General features: G+C 39.8%; 1 protein-coding gene across 2 annotated transcripts; it reads right to left on the minus strand.

The window, feature by feature from the left end:
* Positions 1-1,021: 1,021 nt before the first annotated feature.
* On the minus strand, positions 1,022-20,124 carry LOC128517743 (E3 ubiquitin/ISG15 ligase TRIM25-like). Of its 2 annotated transcripts, XM_053491052.1 has the most exons (5): positions 19,531-20,124; positions 18,545-18,640; positions 16,926-17,159; positions 10,478-10,667; positions 1,022-1,696 (listed from the first exon to the last, which is right to left on the minus strand). In XM_053491052.1, the coding sequence occupies exons 1-5, from the start codon at positions 20,122-20,124 to the stop codon at positions 1,131-1,133; spliced, it is 1,680 nt and encodes a 559-aa protein (XP_053347027.1). In that variant the 3' UTR covers positions 1,022-1,130. The 2 variants fall into 2 exon arrangements, with proteins under 2 accessions (XP_053347027.1, XP_053347028.1); XM_053491053.1 differs by lacking the exon at positions 18,545-18,640.
* Positions 20,125-20,883: the final 759 nt, after the last annotated feature.

The raw sequence follows: 20,883 nt of genomic DNA on the forward strand, positions 1-20,883 counted from the left end.
GAATGCCATCTAGGCACTGCACCCGGATCTGCATGTGCCCATTACTTCTTTCCCTATCTTTCCATCCTCTCTCCTTTAACTTTTTTCTTCCCCATTTTTCCTAAATAAATGATCTTTTGCTTCTTAAGACCTCACCTATTGTCCATGCTGCATGGTGCCGCTGGTGCACATAGGGTCGAACCCTTTACAATATATATATATATATATGTATGTATATGTGTGTGTATGTACAATATACAGTACAGTATGTGTACTAGGCTTGCAGTGGACATAACGATGCCAGTCAAGACTAACAGAATCAGATTAATAAACAGATTAACATTGTTATTATTGTTTAATGACCTATTTGAATGTTAGTTTCATAAAACATCACTTTACTAAACATATAATAATATAAAAAAAATAAAGCCACCTGATATAAAAGTCAGTCTGAGGCAATGAGTATTTTTGTGATTATCTACTAAACCAACCTTATGCCAACATTGTGCCAATAAACAAAATGTATGCACTGCCATTGGTCCAGCATCGGCCCTTCAGTAGTGTGCTATCTGGGATTTGGCGTATTATTAAACAAAAAATACGTCAAAGATGACCACGTACTCTTCAGGAGCTGGGAACCTATATCAGACAAAACTGCAAAAACTCATAACCTCAATGCCCGGATGTATTTAAACTGTTTAGAAAAGAAGAGGATATGCTAAACCATGGTAAACATGCCCAGTGTTTTTTTTTTTTGTCCAACTTTTACGGAAGTCTGTAAAATTCTGGTACTGACAAATAACTGACCTAAAATGTCTAGGCACTTCATATTTTATTATACGGTATGCATTGTAATAGAAATCCTTACCTGTATAAAAGAAATAGCTTTTAAAGAAAGATAGCTGCTTTCATTAAAAATTGTAATTGACTCTATGAGCCAAATATTGTACCTGAAACCATTTATTACACTTTCCCCATACTCACATACATACATATTTTTTAGATTACATGCTTATATATATATTTTTAATACAGCAATAGGGAAAGATGAGAGTGAAAAGTTTCTTCCAAAAACAGGTGGGATCTATCAAGAATTATGTAAGTGTAAAAATATTTTATCAAAAAAAAAATTTAAATCACAGTTTCTTTCTTCAGCATGCAGCCTGAATATACAAACGTGGTTCTGGATCACACAAACTCACTGATAGATCACTCCGCAAACAATAGAACCTAAACCCAGCGTACAGAGGCTGAGTGAATGTGGTGTGGACTCTGTGGAGAAGCTTCATCGTGTCAGAGACGCTGTAGAAGGACAGAGTTCCTGCACTGTGATCCACATACACTCCTATTCTGGAGGATGATGGAGCTCTGAGTTCAGTCTTAATGCCATTGTGCCAAAAAGAGACTGAAGAAGGAGAACAGTACAGACTCCAGGACTGATTGTTGTATCCAAACACACACTCATCACCTGGTCCTTTCCTGCTGATTCCTTTATATGAGACTGAAATGAAAACACCTCCATCTCCACTCCGCTCCACCTCCCAGTAACAGCGTCCACACACACTCTCCTTGCACAACACCTGAGAGCAGGAGTCAAATCTCTCTGGATGATCAGAGTACTGCTGCTCTCTCCCACTGTATCTCACCGCTCTGTTCTTCTCAGACAGAATGAGGTCACGATGTGTCGTGTTGGGATCCAGAGTCAGATAACAGAAATCTAAAATAAAAGAGAAAAACAAACTGAACAATTTAAGCACAGATTTAATTTACAGAATATATTTATCAGAGGTCTGTATGTATTGTTAGGTTTAAAATGAAGAAGTGTGTCCATGCTAAGTTTTAAGCTAAGAGAAAAAGTTATTTCTTGTTGTGTCCGCTGCACCTTGATACACTTACCGGTCCGGGCCTGATCGACCGGGAGAGACAAACACACACACACACGTCAGTCATAGAGTGACCAGAGACAGACAGGTGAGAGGAGATACATTTACATTCTCCTGATTAAACAAAAGGGTTCTAGCAGACAAGAGCCATTTGGATGTATCCTCGTCTGGATACAGGATATAGAAGGTGTTATCACATAATGGATAAGAAAGCACAGTGAGGGGTCTGTTCTCAAGGCACAGGAATCTTCTTATTAGATTAAAATGTCTTACAATATTATAAAACCTTACATGTACTGACAGCAGGGGAAAAAAGATCAGACAGAGAGAGAGAGAGAGAAAACAGCAAAATGTGTGTTCATCCAAAAAACATTATTAAATTGACAGTACAGTTTTTCTCGATTGCGAAAACACTAAACCCAAATTGTCAGTTGCCTGAACCCACTTATTGAATCAAGCACTCTTTTGGCAAAACCATAAGCACTTTTTTCACCTCAATTAAAGCTGAGGTATCACCGGTTAAACACAACAACTCAAAATTTATCACACTTGTGCCTAATGATGTGAGGGTACATATAAGCCAGAGCACTGGTTTGTGAGGCACTACAATGGATAGAAATCTAAGAAGAGGAGTTCGTGTGAGAGGAGGTCAGTCAGTCAAAGAACAGTCATATCAGATGAAATCAGTGCTACTGTGATTGACAATGTTCTTGTCCATGGTATGACAATGAAGGAGGCCGGACCAAGGGTACAACCAAACATCAGTAGATTGACTGTGTCCACCACAATCCGAAGATTTAAAAAAGAGAACAGGTAGTTCCTTTTTTTGACATTATAGTATGTAAATGCTGACAACAATTACATATGTACAATGACTGTACTATATACTGTAACACAGTAAACATGCTTCAGTACATCACTGTGCCAGTGTACTGTAGTATTGTAATGGATGGTTAGTCTGACTGTTTGTAGGCCTATTTTATGTATGTATTTTTGTAAGTGCGTGTTCTCTTTTTGTAGAATTAAAAGACTGCCTCATGGGGGTGGCAGGACATCTATGTTCTCCCCACACCAAGAGACCCCAATTGTCGATCTGTGAGAACAACACCATTAAACTGCGTGAAATTCAGCTGAGGATCATTGAGGACCATGTGCATTTTGAGGGTATCGACAGTATCAGCCTCTCTACTGTTGACCGTGTCCTCAAGCGCAACAGACTGTGAATGAAACAGCTGTACAGAGTGCCCTTTAAACGCAACTTTGATAGAGTCAAAGAGCAAAGATTTCAGTATGTACAGGTTGGTATATACTGTATCCAGACACATAAATGTTGGTTACTGTAGGTAGTGATTTACTGTAGTTGAACTACATCACTAACAATATATATATATATATATATATATATATATATATATATATAATTATTATTTTTTTTTTTTCTACAGAGAGTTTTTATACTGGGTGCAATAGAAAAAACTCCATGAATACATCTACATGAATGAAGCTGGGTTTAATTTCACCGAAAGGAGAAGGAGAGGCCGTAGTGTGATTGGCCAACGGGCCATTGTTGGTGTCCCTGGGCAGCGTGGTGGCAATGTTACATTCTGTGCTACTATCAGCAATCATGGTGTGTCATCCACCATCAGGGCAACACAAAGCTAGGGCCCTACAACACTCACCAGCTCCTTATTTTCCTCAACCACATGTGAGATGCTCTGTTAGGGCAGCAGGATGAGCAGCCCATTTATGTTGTTGTTTGAGTTTTCACAGAGGCCTCCAGGTTAGACAGTGGTTCAATGTGAACCAAGGTTTTATAAATTTTTGCCTTCCACCGTACTCCCCTTTCCTGAACCCCATTGAAGAATTCTTCTCCTCATGGCGGTGAAAGGTATATAAACGCCAACCTTACACCAGGGTAAAACTCCTGTAAGCCATGGAACTGGCTTGTGGTGACATGGGTGTGGAGGCATGTCTAGCCTGGATACGGTATGCCAGGGTTTTTTTCCCCTGTTGCCTGGCCCAGTACAGAAAAATAATGCTGTGGCGGAGTAATGCACTTTTTTTCTTTGTACTTCATTTGTATATTTTTGTGCTATATTTCTACGTACAAGTGCTACATGTAAATCCATAGGATTTCTGTTTTTTTTTTTTTGCAAATTCTTTTTTCTATGGACAATTGTTATAAATGCCCAGATATTTTGTTTTGCAACATGCATTTAGCCTAAATAAACATTATTTCTACTGCTTCATGTTCTGAGCATTGTGTTTTTCTTTTTTCTATGAAGTGTTTGGTAACTACTCAGTAGAGTATTTGTTTTAGATTGACTTGAGGCATGATTTGACAGCATAGTTCAGTTTTAAGCACAGATTGAACTGTTTTAGGGTGAAAGTTTGGTTTTGCAAGAAGAGTCAGAAGTTTTGTGAATGTAGCTTAAAAAATTGGGTTTTGTGTTCACAGTTTAGGGAAAGGAGAGCAGCTTTCCAGGAATGTGTCTTAGCAATCGAGAAAAACTGTAATAGAAAGAAAATTTTTAGTCAAAAGTCCCGGTTTGACTTGAACCCTCCTGGTATGCATATACAGTAAAACCTTGGATTAAAAGCAGAATTTATTCTGGCAGCGGGCTCTTTAAAACACTCGTAAATCAAAGAAATAATGAAAACTCAAATTATTTGTTCCACAGCCCAAAAAATAAATACATAAAAATAATTAATACAAAATATAAAGTGGAAATAATGTTTTTTAGTAAATTAACCTGCACTTTATCCTTAAAAAAAGTAAAAATAAATCCCGGCAGATGTGTTTGTTTATGCGCAGACGCTGCGTGTATGTGTGTGTGTGTGTGTGTGTGTGTATGAAGCTGAAGTAAGAGGAGAGGAGAAATCAGACCCTCCCCTCTCCCTTTTCTCGTCTTACACAGTAAAACTTCCTTTTCTCTTATTTGAGTATCTCTCTCTCTCTCTCTTTTTCTCTCTCACACACACACACACACATGTAAACACTGTTTTATCAGGAAAACAAGAAATCTCTCTAATAACACTCGCACACTAACTGAATCACTGCTGTAAAGAAAAAATAAAACAAATTAACCTGCACTTTACCTTTAAAAAGAATCTCGATAGAGCAGTGTTTCCATTAGAAAGAGAGAGAGCGTGTGTGTATGTCTGTGTGTGAAGGCGAGAGGAGGAGGGGTGTGTGTGTGCGTGTGTGTGTATGTGAAGGTGAGAGGAGGGTGTGTGTGTGTTAAGAACCATAGTGTCTAATGATGCGCACACAGGCTAATACAGAGAGGGAAAGAGAAAACGGATCTTTAACCACTCTAATGACACTTTCTTTTGCTTTACATGCGCGCACACGTGTGTTATAATAAACAGTACATGCGCGCTGTACACACATGGATACAAACACAAAATAAAATATGTTATACAGATGGAGCCACGCCAAATAGCCGCGGCCGTGTGAATTGCGTACGAATGGCGTACGGCTGCCCTATGCACGCCGTAATCCCCCCTCCTTTTTCTTCGAGAAAGGCGTGTCAAGATTTCACAGTAAACACGCCCATTCAAGCCCTATTTATGCATTGACCTGGTTCCACCACTAGATGGCGCTTCGTTCTCAAGGACACGTTAACACAAGCCAGCAATTTAGCTGCGCTGAGTTGCAATCACGTGATTTTAACAACCCACCCCCGCCGAACTGACGCTACCAAACTGCACTAGAGATGAAGATGGCGGCTTAATGGACTATTCGCGGTAAGTGTTTTAATTTATAAAATTTGTTTGGGATTAGTTTAAAGTTTATTTCCCAGTTTAGTTTTTTTATCGGCCATTTTGAAAATCACTGGCAGCACCAGCAGCGGTCAGATGTGACTTTAGATAACTTAATGATCTGTTTACCAGGTCTGGAGTTAACATTACAGCTTACTGTCAGTGTCACAAACTCACAATGTCACTCCTCTTCAACTAAAAAGACACTAAAGCTTCGAAAATACTCTTAATGTCCCTATTACAAAAGCTGCACTACCGGATGAAGAGTGTTTGTGCTTTATAAAAATGCCTTTAGAGTCTGTCCGCGTGTTGTCTGGATAAATTCAGCATTTATTTATTCTTTGGGTAAGAGTTAATCTGCAGGTTATATCTGTGAATATAATGTGATGCAGTTCATGAAGGACACAAGCTGAGGATAAATGTACAGGAGCTCGCGAGCTAAACGCTCATAACCCGGTTTATATTTTTCTCAATGTGGCCGTGACTTTGCGCGGTAGCGCGAGCGCTTAGTTACCGAGCTGGATAAAAACTCTGAAGTGTTTATCAGTTAAGGAGTGTGAGGAGGGGGAGGTGTGTGTGTGGGGAGGTGTGTGAGGAGGTGTGGGGGGCTTCAGTACTGGGTAAGTTATAGTTTGGCTTCAGAGATGAACTAATGTATACGAGTGTTATATCGCCTAACTTATTTGTATGAAAAGCGCAATTTAATTTAATGCAGACGATAATACAGACAGACCAGGGTTAACACTAACAAAGTTCAATGGTTAAAGTTATCCCAGTTTATTTAAATTCCAGAATTCCCCAAAACAGTATTTTACACACTCTGTGGTGTAGGTTTACTAATATCTTTTATAATTATTACAACTAGATATTCTGTAAAGTTTATTTATCTTTGTCTTCACTAAATTCTCCTGTTGTCTTTAATCAGAGCTCCGCCCTGGAGGATTGGGGGGTCAGACGGATGACGGTTGGCCTTTTGGAGCTACTGGAGGAGCCTGAACAAGCTGTTGAGGGAGCTGTAGGAGGGATGACATCACAGTGCAACAGCTTTAGAATTATGTTTGGTCAGGTCTACTGTATGTTCTGAACATAGAATTGCAAAACGTCTGATACTTTAGGGGGGAAACAAAGAATTAAACAGTTCCATCTTTAATATAAAAAAAAAAATGATATTTTAATATAAAAGAACCAGATAGAGACTGATAAGCAGCTGGTGTTATCCAGGTGTTTTAATGACCTTTAAGCAAAAATTTAACATGTTTTTACCTGTTTTATACAAATTATTGTTTTACCTTTGACTAGTTTTGGAAGAATAAATTTTATTTTTAAAGTCATGTGTGCGTGTTTTAATTGTTGGGGGATTGTTTGTGTATTTAAAAATACATTTACTTAAACCAACAACTTCAATGTGCAAAAATGGGACCCGACGTTGTTTTAAATAGAGTTGGGCTAATAATAATGATAATAATAATAATAATTTATTTAATTTTAATTTATAATAATAAATTATTATTATTATTATTATTATTACTGGTTATAGAAACAAATTAAAACAACAGTTAAACACTTGATCATATGTATCTGTGCTAGTTTGTGACTATGTGACCCATAATAATTTTTTCTCAGTATAAAATTTTTGGGGGTTTTTAAGAACTCCATTAAAAGAGCAAAGACAAACTTAGAAGGAGTGGAAGGTAAGAAACCTCAGTGGAGAATACTGACTGTGACATGGTGCTAATTGCTCTGTGTGTGTGTGTGTGTGTGTGTTTGGCGGGGGGAGGGGTACTTCAGACTTAATTGTCTCTGCCCAAATGTTTGTGTTAAAGCAACGAAGAAATGCCGGAGCGCGCGCACGCACACACACACACACACACCTCTCATCCACAAACGCTTTAACTGTTGTCTTGTAAATCGTTGATTAAACCTATGAACACAGCTGTTCAGCATCAGTCCTAAACACAAGCGCAGGGTCTGTTTTTGTCCTTATTTAAAAGACACCAATATGTTAATAATTTACACAATGATAACATTGTTTATTTTGCGGGAAAAGGTAATAAGCAATATTTAAAATAAAACAAACCAGGAAGTAAGTGTTTCATACATTAAGGTGCTGTGTATAACCAAGTGCCCCAACAGACATAGCAACAGTGTAGAGAGTGTGTGCGCTGTGGGGGATTGGAAGGTGAACGAAGATAATCATTTACAAGACAAAAGACGTTCAGAGGTGTGTTATGCCCTAAAACGCCCCCTCCCCCCCCCGGCACGGATTGCCCCCATTACGCAATCGCTATCTTCAAAGAAAAGCCGCCGCCCCTTTTCATTCAAACGCGTTAGCGAGTGTTTTTCTTTCCCTCCGCTCGGTTTGTGAACACAGTTGCGTTCAGTAACACGATGGAACCAATTACCTAAACAGCAGCAACAACAACCATTATGATCACACTTTGTTGAATTTATATTGCTTAAATATTTCGCAGCTCTGTCCTCTTTGCATTGCTACGTGTTTATTTACTTCCTTTTCGCATCGCACGTATAATGCACTCTAAAATCGACACTATCAAACTTGGAAACGATATAATATCAAATCAAACATCACGTTATTAAAATTAACGAATTTGTCACTACTCTTCTCTCATGCAGCACGGCTAAAAAGATAATAAAAATTACACCAAAGTAGTGGCGGTTTGGTGTCTGTGAGCTTTTCCTAATCAGAGTTAGACGGGGGGCATTTTGTGGCTGCTCCAGTTACACTCTACTTAGATATTACACAGAGGGGAGTTCACTTCTGTCCTCTTCATCCTAGCTTAATTTCATCTCATGAAATAATAGTAAGTTTTGGAGTTTTGGTATGAGTTCATCTCCCCAGCCAGTGTTGTGTATGGGCAGGGTAGCATCGTGGCAGGATTGGTGTAACTTTTCTTATCTTTTTAGCCGTGCTGCGTAAGAGAAGAGTAGTGACAAATTCATAACTTTCGTTACTAGACATGGTCTATTTTGTCTGCAAGTGAAATACATCGATACGTTAATAATTTACACCACGATAACATTACTGCAGAAGGATCTAGAGACGTGACTTTGAGACGTTCACAGTATATTCGAATCGTAGACAGTGTTTATTTTGCAGAACATTACAAAACAGCCATGTCCAATAAAACAGTGCATCTTTAATAAGCCACATTGGTTTCGAGTCAGTAGTAAAATTAACGAAAGACTGAGAAGCCCCGTAAACTTGACCCTTGAAACTTGAATAATAGTCGATCTTATATATATATATATATATATATATATATATATATAATTTTTTTTTTTTTAATGTTCAACTTAACGTTTCAGAGTAGCCTATATAATTTGTCTTGTCATCTGTTTACAGCGTTGGCTGATTTTGTAATTGAGACCCATAAGTTACATTGAAATATTTTTATTAGTAGTAGTAAGCCAGGCTTTAGTAACCCTGGATAAATCACAATATAAGCCCTCTCTCGTGCACGCTCTCTCTCTCTCTCTCTCTCACACACACACACACACACACACACACACACGAACAAGTAAAACATGAAATCGCGTAAAACCAAATGAAACTATGGCAAAAATATATAAGCAGTAAAAATTACAGTAGTATCCTGTAGGTGAATCCTGTCCTGATAACAGGCGCTGACCCTCTGGAACTGTTTAGTTCTGTTAGTATTGTGTTCAAGTGTGAATGTTTATGGGGATTTAGTCTGTCTCTGCTGCCGCATCTATTCACCGTAGTGATAAGTGATTAATGTCCCATCAGATCTTTGATGGGGAGACGTTATACTGGTTAAATGACTAAAGACATACTGATCCGTATGGACAGATATTTGTTCCAGATATTATGCGCCATTAATCGATTTGTTATGCCAATTTTTGACTATCAGCGAAAAAAACATCAGCGAAAACATAAAAAATATAACGAAAACAAACTCAAGCAGAAGTTAAATTTCAAGCGTTACTTGACCGGTATAGATAAATTACAGATGTTACCGTCTTTAAGTATTATTAAGGATGTCGTGAAAAATATTGCAATAAGTAGTTTTATTAATTAATTAATTTAATCATTAATTAAAATAGCATAAGCATCATGGATTGTGTATTGAGTGATTTAAATCTGTTTTATGAATCGTTTTTTATCCCTCTTTTTTACCACATCATCTTTTATGAAACTATGTTGATGTAAGTTATGTTATATATATATATATTAAATATAGTAACTGGCTGCTTGGACACTGCAGTTAACTGAAGCAGTCAATGCTCCATCTGGCGGAATTATACAGCATTGCAACTATCTTTTTAGAAAGCGCATGGGGGCGTTTATGGGGTGGGGCATCGTTAACTACGTCATCGCGGGGGATTACATTCCGTGCACGGATCGATCATGGTCCTGTCACGGTCCTGTCATGGACCTATCATGCTCCAAGCGGCTGTTTGACGTGGCTCCCACTGTATGTGCACACACGTGGTCACAGTGTTATAGTAAACAGCACTTCAAAATGTTTTAAATTAGAATTTTCTAAATATTTTGTGTGTGTGTGTGTGTGTGTGTGTGTGTGTGTACTGTACATGTACTTCAGAAACTCTTCTCTACTCTTTGGCCCTGGTGGTGAAAAGATCTGAACTGCTGCAACAGTGCTGAGTAAACTAAAATAAAAGCATTTAAGTTTCAAAAGGTAAATGTTCAAAGCTCTATATTATATGCATAATTCATACTTGTATTAGGGCACATCAATAATAGCAAGTTTAAAATAATATTTTTCATTACTTCTCTGTATCTTGTAAATCTTATAGGTTTCATTTCTATACAGAATCAAAGTAGTAATGACTTCTTTATTCTTTACCAGCAGGACCAGCTCCACCATGTGGACAGATAATGTTGAATTCCTTCTCACAGAATTCCTCAAGTCTCTTCTTCAGATCTGAGAGAGAATCCCTCATTTCATCAAATGAGAGATGTGGAGGGACACTGATGATGGATGTCTGAGAATCTGGTTTGTAAAATGAAGGAGGCTGATATCCAGAAGCTAAAGCCTACAGAAAGTAAATAATCCTTTATCCAAAGATTAACACCATGCGTAAACAATAAAGGCTACTGTGTACACACTGCCTGGACAATAAATAAATAAATAAATAAAAGTAAAGAAATAGGCATATGCACCCATCATGTATAGTGCCTACTGTACAAGCCTCTTGAATTATCTGGTGTTATTTCAATTGGATTGATCTAGGCTCAGCAATTTTACCGTTTCTGGCAATAAAATGAAGTGAGCTGATAAGCTCTACATACTAAATGACCAGGGGATGGGAAGTTGAAACCACCAGCTGTGGGTTTAACTTCCACTTGTGGGTTTTTATCCAGCTTTCCTGCCTGCTCCCTCCTGTTTTTCTATCCCCACTCCTGCAGACTGATTCCCATTTTCCTGAAATCAACCCATCAATAGATGTCTTTGTTCCCCTTTCTCTAACCCCCTGTCATGAACGGGATGTAGTGGCAGGTGTTGAACGCCGTGGGCAGTGAGAGCAGGCACAGAGGCAAAGGGGTGTGTAATCAAAAAAAGAGTCTTTAATGAACATTAAACACAAAATATAAATAAAGACACAAACAAAGGAACAAACAAACTCAAACAATACTTAACTCTGTGCTAACAGGGGCTCTCTGGCAAGACACAGACTGGAGGACGAACACACGGCCTGTGGCGAGACACAGGCAGAGGGACACATAACAGGACACACAAACTATGCGTGGAGCTAAAACTGGACACTAGAGGGAGACACGTAGAGACTAGAGGGAGACACGTAGAGACTAGAGGGAGACACGTAGAGACTAGAGGGAGACACGTAGAGACACGTAGAGACTAGAGGGAGACACGTAGAGACTAGAGGGAGACGGGACTAGGGCTGAAGACATGGCAGTCAGCTAGGCATGGCTTTTAGCTAAACATGGTTAAGATTGCTCTTAACCATGGCAGTCAGCTACACATACACCCAGCTAAGCATGTCTTTAGCCCCAACATGCACTAAGCTACACTTACCTAATAGCTTAACACACACTAGGGAATGGGGGCACAGAAACACAGACGGAGGATACCCAGTGGCAAGGCGAGGCGGCCCTCCCAGGCTAGGCGAGGCGGCACTAACAAGCTCGGCGGCACTCCAAAGCTGGGCGAGGCGGCACTCTAAGGCTAATCTCACTAGGGGGATAGGAAACACAGAACAGCTAGAGACACAAAGGGGCTATGGCTAGAAGCATGCTAGTTACTGTAACTCAACATTGATTTTAGCTAAACACGCTCCTAGCCAAACACACACCTAACTACTTACCTGACTCTAGCTAAACACACAAAAACAACAACCACAGTACTTACATACATTTAGGACAGGACTGAATCAGCTCCACTAACACAGGCTCACAGAACCATTGCCAATAAGAGAGCCCAAGTCAACACAACTAAAATCAAAATACAAACTAAACAAAGAACAAAACAGAACAAAACAGAACAAAATGCTCACACACTTGACAGTGGTAAAACCAAAAAATGCTCGACCCAGTTTCCCAGTCTAAACAGCTATTTATAGATGGATTGATGGCTACCTCGGTTCAGGTGTGCACTCGCATCACCTGACCGAGGTGCCTGCTGGGAAACTGAGTCAGCCAACTTACACCCCCTCTTTCTTCTCACAGCCGGAGTAGCATATCTTTCTACTGGTAGCTGGTAAGTCTGCTGGTACCCTCAAAATGTCATTGTGCTTATGACCAATAATTAAGATCTTCCTCCTCCACTAACGGTGGTGGTGGAAAAACAAAAATCCACAAACTCTGAAAAACTTCAAGCATTAATTATGCAAGAAAAGACTGCCATCAATCAGGGTGTGGCCCAGATGTTGATTTGCAGTATGCCAGGGCGAATATCAAAGCAATAGCAAATATTGACACTTTGCATAAACTTGATTTGTCAATAAAAAATTAATTGTCAATAAAATCCTTTGAAATACTTGTAATTAGACTTCAGTATACAATAGTAACATCTGACAAAAAAAGATCTAAAAACACTGAAGCAGTTTAACTGAAAATTAATATTTGTGGTATTTACAAAATCTTTGGCCACAGCTATAAATATCAGGAAACATGGTACCCTAGGTAAATAAGAAAGAGGCTGCCCATTTTGCCCTGGTCCTCTATGGAGATCAATACTAACTGGCCCAGAAAGCAAAGATTGGTATGTTGCAAAAAAGTTATATAAATATAAGTTATAAATTTTACCTGTCATGTTATCACATCTACCCGATAGTATTAACATTAAAGAACAACACATCAAGACCCTTCAGTTGTGGTTGTACACAGCTGCTTATATAGATTATCCAAACACACAGTGTTGAGTTGAAACACACAGTACTTGAGTACCTGGTCAGGAGGTATTTAAGGCAATTGTCAATAAGAAGGTAACTGAGATATCCAACATTGACTGAAGCAGATTAATGGTCTTGGTGCTGACCAAATCAGGGGTGCGTTTCCCGTACAACGATGTAGCTCTTTACTTAACCACCGTTGTACGATGCAACGTTGAAGAAAATAACTAACTAGTCACGACTGTTTCCCAACACCATAGTACCTGTGTCGCACTTCCATCGTTAAAACCATGTTGGTTTAATCTGTCGTTCTTCTTCTTCTTCGATACAATGGCGGAGTAGTGCCAAAGGCACATATCGCCCCCTACTGTAAAGTGTTTTTTTCTCTCTCTTCGGCTCGCATTCAATGTGCTTTCGCAGTGACGTTACGTAGAAGTGGTGTAATAATGTCACGAACGCAACATTCATTATTTGTACAATAAAACATACATAGGCATACACAGTTTAAATGTGCTCTTTTCGAATAACAAAGTCTAAAACTTTTAGTTATATTTCATTAGAACTCATTTTTAATTGTTATTGATACATAAGTACAATTAAAATAAAAAGAAATGATGGGTTTTGAAAATGCTGGGATTGTGTTGTGAACACCTGTTACCTATTTTGCTCAAGATAATTTTCTAAATAAGTCCCTTTACATGAAGCCATGTTTTAATGAGAGTTGATCTGAAAAAATGACACGGAAACCGCAATTTACTACAAAAGAGCTTGCAGTTCTTTTGGAGGAGGTGGGAAACAATCAAATCTTGCTTTTCTCCAAATTAAAAAACACAGTTACAAATTCTGAAAAAAAAAAACATGGAATGAAATTGCACAAAAAATTAATGTTTCTGGAAATGGGTATGAGAGAAGCCCAGAGAAAGTCAGAAACAAGTGGAGGGACTTTGCAAGTGTGACCAAACAAACAAGTCCAGTGGTGGCCTGAAATTGAACCCCTCCAAAAGCTGCTATGTAATAGTTACTGCAATTCTCCACAACATTGCAGTCGAGGAAAATGTCCTGCTTTTTGATAAGGAAGAGGGGGTCCTTCTGGTGCTGCTGTGAATGAGGAAGATGACACTTCTGATGAGGATATATATATATATATAAAAAAAAAAAAATATATATATATATATATATATATATTTATTTATTTATAATTATTTTTTTTTTAACCTATGAATAGTCCATATTCTACATCTACTTCTGAGAGCACAACAAAAAAACTCACTTAAAAACTCACCTTTTCTTCGCACAAACGAAACCAAGGCTGTGTTCCAACCGGAACATAAATTATGCTTTCGTAGGGCACTTCGAAGGGGGAATAATTGCGATGGTATCGCTGTTATATCGTTTCAAAGTGAATTTGTAATTAAAATAACAAAAAATGAATAGCCTAATATCTGAGCACCAACACATTAAGTTGTCCAAATCGCTCAAAGTGGTTGGGAAAATATTTAGAAACTTATAGAGCGTAGGGTCGTGAACTGTGAATAGAACACACCCAGCCACGGCAGGGAACTATGCTTCTAACCACAGGTCAAAGGCTGTAGTTCCAACCACGTAAGTTTGCGACGCTGTTTGCGAATGTTCGTTTGAACTATGGTTTCGAGAAACACCGAATTGTTGAACTATGTTGGTAACGACGGAACTTGCGACCATAGTTGGCTAACGATGCTTTTGGGAAACGCACCCCAGATCAGTTTAGTGCTAAGTGGACTAAAGAAAAATAAGTGTAAAGTCAAACTTAGATAATTCATATCGGAATTCAACCTAGTGGGGGTCCACGGGTCAGGGATGCAAATGGTTGTCACAGATTTTATTTCCTGCTGATAAGGGGTGTTAGGGGAAGTCGACTTCTTGGTTAACTCAGGGCATGTATGTGTGTGACAATTACCTGCAGATGTATCCACATGGTAACACGTGATTCTTGTCACCTGTGGCCTGTTAGCAATTTTTAATGGATTATTTTTATGTTGGCAGGAGGGAAAGACAAAGCTGAACCAACACACTGAGCAGTGTGTGCATGTGTGTGAAAGAGAATCTGCTGAAAAGAGAACAAATTACCTGTGAGGTACCTCCTTGCCTTGCCTTAGCTTCCTCACTCCATCCTCCAAACAACAAAATTGTTAAACCATCAATGCATTTCTTTTCCCGGGCATATTGCAACAGTGTTGTGCAACTTCACATGATCTACTCCAAAATTCAGATCTCGCACACATGAAAATTAACTAGTTCACATTCAGTGTTCACAATTTAGAATTTTAACCTGGGGTCACTGTCCCCAAAACTTGTGCACGTTAATTTCTTTCATTTTTATTCTCTTAAATGAGCTGCTTTGACCAGCAGAAGTCCTTTGTAGCAGAACATACTTTCAACTTCAGCCCATTTGCTCTAGTCATAATAGAGAAAAAATCAGCAGTACTCCATGCACTGTATGTTGGAATTCAATTTTCTCCTTCTCTGACTAGCTTTACTAATGAAATGGGTAACATCTTTCTTTTAGTTACACAGTATTAACAACTTCAAAAAAAAAAAAAAAAAAAAAAACCTGAGCATTTGCTGCTCATGCACATAACCTTGCATGGAAACGACACTCATATTCACACTATTTGGTTGCTGATGGATCTGTTTAGTATTTAAATAAATCAAACTCATAAATAGTGTAATGTTGTATGAGTTTGTCAAAACATCAAAGCTAAAAAAATGCAGTGAAAGACTATAGTGTACAACATTACTGTAAGCCAATGTAATATATTGTGGCATGGGCGGAGCGACAGTTGACGACCATCATGCATTGCGGGGGGTTTCAATGTGTTTACCCTGTTAGGCAAGGGTATTTGGGTTAGTGGCTTCGGCCAGGTTTGTGTGTAAGGGTGTGTGTGACCTGTTGAATGTGCTCTGGTTCATGCTAAGGCTGAATTGGTGGTTTTTAAGGTGAATGTATTTCTCATGCTGTTTTGTGACTGTGGGCTGAATAAAGTACTCCCAGCCATTTGCATTGGGCAGCAAACAAGCTCACTCGTATCTCCAAGATCCTTTCCGGTGGTAAAAATGCTACATTGGTGTCAGAAGTGGGATCGAGAGTAACGAGTTGGAGCGCACTATGGAGGACCTACGAAAGATCCAAAAGAAAAGACCTCCGGGCCATTGAGCGGAAGGACTGGGCAAAGCTACGAGAGTCGCTGCACTTTCGGTTCGGCACGGGTGACCGTAAGGAGGCAGCGTGCGAGGAGCTGGCAGTGCTATCCAGAGTTCGAGCCCGATAAGCAGGAAGAGCTAGCTCATCGCGCATTTCTCCGAGGACTCCGACTGCCGCAGCTCCGCGAGCACATCCAGTTAGCAGCACCAGCTTCCCTTTCTAAAGCGCTACAGAACCCGTAATGGCGGAACATTACGACGAAAGAGCTGAGTGGTCTCCCGCAGCTCGGGGGTGCTCGGTAGGTGAACTTAGCCGGGGACAGGGCTACCCATCACGGCTAGGCAACGAACAAGTCTCAGAGGTTTCGTGGCGATGCCGAGGCACGGGACCTCGGGACTACCGTTAGGGACTACTGCCTTAAGGACAGCATGCCCCAGCAGCCGTTAATCCAGCTTCGGGAGGCGCTAAGGGGAAGCCGCCTCCCACAGCCGTCTTTGTTCCCCCAACTGGTGGATTCAACTTCCAAGCTGTTTTGTGACTGTGGGCTAAATAAAGTACTTACTTGTATCTCCAAGATCCTTTTCGGCGGTAAAACGCTACAATATAGTTATATAAATCACAAAGCTTACTTTAGTATTTTGCAGGATTTTTTGTGTCTTAGTCTCAACACAAAAATTAACAATAAATTTATTTGACCTCAGAACAAAATCTTGTTTGGGATTTTGAACATTTATTGTTTCTTTAATGACAGTAGGTGTTACCTGTAGAAACTGGATGTGATCGTGTGTGTGTGAAAGCTGCTCCAGGTCAGTGAGTCTTCTCTGAAGATCAGCAATCTCCTGCTCCAGTTGTTCCAGGAGTCGTTCAGCTCGACTCAGTTCAGCCTTCTCCTGAGCTCTGATCAGCTCCGTCACCTCCGAGTGCTTTTTCTCCATGGAGCTGATCAGCTCAGTAAAGATCCTTTCATTGGCCTCCACTGCTGTCTGTGCACTCAGCTGTTAGAACACACACACACACACACACACACACACACACACGCAGGATTTAAAGCTCAACTATTATTCCCTCTATTACTGCGACTCTAAATGACTCCATCTTGTCCATGTTGTGTGTGTTCCCTTTCAAAAGCTACACACGATGCTGCGTGAAAACGCTATGGCAACACTGTTTGCGCAACCGGTTGTTGAAGCATGTGTGGCACACAAGCCAAGAATTTTGATATATATAACCACGGTCAGGTGACGTCATTTGATTAGGTGCACCTGGAGGTACAATAATTACAAATAGGCATGAACCGGAAACATCCTCAGCTCTTTTTGTCTTCAAGCAAAAGAAAGGGAAAATAGAAAGTGTCTTATTACTCACCAGAAAGATGGCAGAGTTAGACAGCAGTAGAAGAATATCTTGCTGAGGGCAATCTCCACGTATTCTGTTTTCAGTGTTTGGGGGAAGAGCACACTATCCTTGGGCTTCAGAGAACAGGTAAGTATTGCGATTTCCTCCCTTTTAAAGTGCGTCGCACTCGGCTCGCCGTCTTTAAAATGAAACCGCAAGCCGTGGTGCATTTCTCGCGTGCATATCTGGCGGGAGCACGGGATGGAATCTACCTTTCTCTCGCTTTTTCGCCGAATCATGAGCCTTTACCATCCACATCTCAAGCGCAGGTTCTTATATGGTATAGGAGCTGCAGCCGAAGGGCGGCCACCACTAGACAAACATTGTCACATTGGGTAAGAGATGCTATTGCCCCTGTGTACAAAGCGCGTGGTAACACTTCGCCTCTGGGATTCAGGGCTCATTCGACCAGGGGATTTGCCTCATGAATTGCACTGACAAGAGGTGTCCTCTTGCAGCAAGTGTGTGATGCGGCAGGTTGGTCCTCTCCACACACATTTGTCAGATTTTATAGTTTGGATGTCCATGCTACTCAGCATCCCAGCATGCAAAGTTATGTCTGAGGCCTCCTTGGCTATTGTGCACACACTACAGAACCCTGGGGATCCAGACACTTGCAGTGCGGCAGCGTTGGTATTCTCGTTCCCATAGCGTTTTCATAAAGCATCGAGTGTAGCTTAGCTTTGCCGCACTGCTTGCGTGACTGGACATCCTTTCAGACAAAATTGACCTGAGGATGTTTTTGGTTCATGCCTATTTATAACCTCCAGGTGCACCTAATTAAATGACGTCACCTGACCGAGGTTATATATGCCAAAATCTTTGGCGTGTTTGACACACATGCTTCAACAACCGGAGCGCAAGGAGCGTTTCCATAGCGTTTCCATAGCGTTTTCATGCAGCATCTCATTCCCGCTTTTTCAGAGAACAGGGTTACAGCAAAGTAACCCGAGACGTTTCTAGGAGCAGCTCTGTCTCTGCTCACCTTTATAGTGTTCACAGCCTGTTTCAGCTCCTGCATCTTCTTCTGCTTCTCCTGGATGCTCTGCTTGAATTTCATCTGCTCCTCCTTTAACTCACTCTGACAGCAAAAAAGTTTCCATAATTCGCTTGAGTGCACCTTCATCAGCCATATCAATAAAATGCACAAGATTAAATCCAATATTGTGATGGCTCCCCTTGTCCTTCTTGGGCAGCTCTGGACACTAGGGGTGTGCTGTGGTGTATGGCACCAGAATGTTTGCATCAGAATCTTTGTGTGCTATGTGATGTGGCCTTTATGGACCAGACTTGTTTGTACAGCACATCCCATAGGTGCATGAGCAAACTGAGATCTGGTGAATTTGAAGGCCAGACTAATAACCTAGAACTCTATGCATGCTAAGCTTCATTGATTATTAAACATGTGTGTGTGTGTATATATATATATATATATATATATATAAAATAAAATGTTGACAGGTTTATAAGCACCCAAGGCACATCAATGAAACAGCAATTTGTAGGACCACATATGCTGGCCAGCCTGTGGTGCATTGAGTATTCTGATATCTTCTTATTGTAGCCAGCATATGTGGGACAATTTGTGGTATTGGACCTAATTTGCTGACATTACCTTTGCTCTTTTCAAGCATTGATGTGCCTTGGGAGCTCATAAACCTGTCAACATTTTACTTATATAATATATATATATATATATATATATATATATATATATATATGTTTAATAATCAATGTTATATAATGGAATTTTTTCTCTCTTTTTTGTGTGTTAGTACGCTGCTTATAGTCATAGATAAGATTTAGTTGCAATGTTTCCTAACTGGTCTTTCCAGATTACTGAAGACAAACCAAAGCCGGAAATGTGAATGATCTATTGCATTCTTTTTGCATTCATTCTGAGGAAAATGGAATTTTAATTAGAACATGAAATTAAATTAAAATAATGATGAAAAGGTTCCTCATTCTTACCTGCTTCTCAACTCTTTCTGCCATTGCTGTAACAGTGTCATGTCCTTTGTGATTATCCATCATACACAAATAACAGATACAGGTTTGATCAGTACGGCAGTAGATCTCAATCAGCTTGTTATGTTCAGAGCAGATCTTCTCTTGGAGTTTTGCTGAAGCTTCAATTAATGTGTGCTTTTTTAAAGCAGGAGATTGAAAGTGAGGCTCAAGATGAAGTTCACAATAAGAAGTCAGACACATCAGACAGGACTTGATGGCTTTGTGTTTTCTCCCGGTGCAGAAATCACACTCCACATCTCCAGGTCCAGCGTAACAGTGAGCAGAAGAAGCAGCTTGGACTTCAGTCTTCTTCTTCAGTTTCTCCACCACTTCAGCCAGCATGTTGTTTCTGCGTAGAACAGGCCTTGGAGTGAAAGTGTCTCTGCACTGAGGACAGCTGTAGACACCCTTCTGATCCTCCTGATCCCAGTGACCATTAATACACACCTTACAGAAACTGTGACCACAGGGGATAGCCACCGGATCCTTCAGGAGATCCAGACATACTGGACAGATGAACTGGTCCTGATCTAGTGAAATACTGGCCTCAGCCATATTTATTCTACTACAAAAAAATAAGAGAAAGACAGAGCGAGAGAGAGAGAGAGACAGGGAGGTTTCATTTCCCTCTGAATGAACTTTGAATTTATATTGTGAAAAAGAGAGTGGGCGGAGCTTTAAAATGTTAGAGGAGGACCTTTACACAAAAAGGGTTTTTGAGGGTTTAATCCCATGACTGCAAGCTTAATAATTATCAATTATTAAGATGGCTATGCTGCCAGGATAAGCTTTTGCACATTTTTCTGTGACTCCCATGAAGATTTTCACATAACCTGATGCAAATATTCATTTTAGCCACCCATAAATATTACCAATATTACCAGTTTCCAACACTGTCATTATATTTTTGCATATAAAACATTAAAAATATCTGGAAAGTATATGTTAAATATGAAATAAATAGACATTAAACCTCAATAAACATTTATTTATGATACTTCTTGACACAGGCCGCTTTAAAAACAAAACTGAAAGTGGCTCTGTTTTCGCCTTGCTGTGACATTTTAGGGATCCATGATGCAATGTCTTTACAAAATTTTGTTTTGCTCAGCTGTCCACTAGCGCAAACAAGTTTCGATCAGTTACCTACACATAACCAGATGTACGTGCAAACCAAGTGACACCAGCTTGCTTGCTTGTATGTCAAAAATGCTTCAAATGCTGAGGCAGATTTCTTGCAAAATTTTAGTTCTTAAGGAGCAAATTTGTAAGGGGGGTGTTCATATGTCAAGGTACCACTGTAATTCTGGTTCA

The sequence above is a fragment of the Clarias gariepinus genome, chromosome 2 (assembly GCF_024256425.1).
Source record: "Clarias gariepinus isolate MV-2021 ecotype Netherlands chromosome 2, CGAR_prim_01v2, whole genome shotgun sequence".
Lineage (NCBI taxonomy): Eukaryota > Metazoa > Chordata > Actinopteri > Siluriformes > Clariidae > Clarias > Clarias gariepinus.

Coding starts and splice junctions, on each gene's coding strand:
- LOC128517743 (XM_053491052.1), bottom strand. CDS start 20,124: ATGGCTGAGGCCAGTATTTCACTAGATCAGGACCAGTTCATCTGTCCA. Junction 10,668..16,925: donor ATCACATCCAGTTTCTACAG/GTAACACCTACT, acceptor TACTTTCTGTAG/GCTTTAGCTTCTGGATATCA. Junction 1,697..10,477: donor TGGTGGAGCTGGTCCTGCTG/GTAAAGAATAAA, acceptor CTTTTATTTTAG/ATTTCTGTTATCTGACTCTG.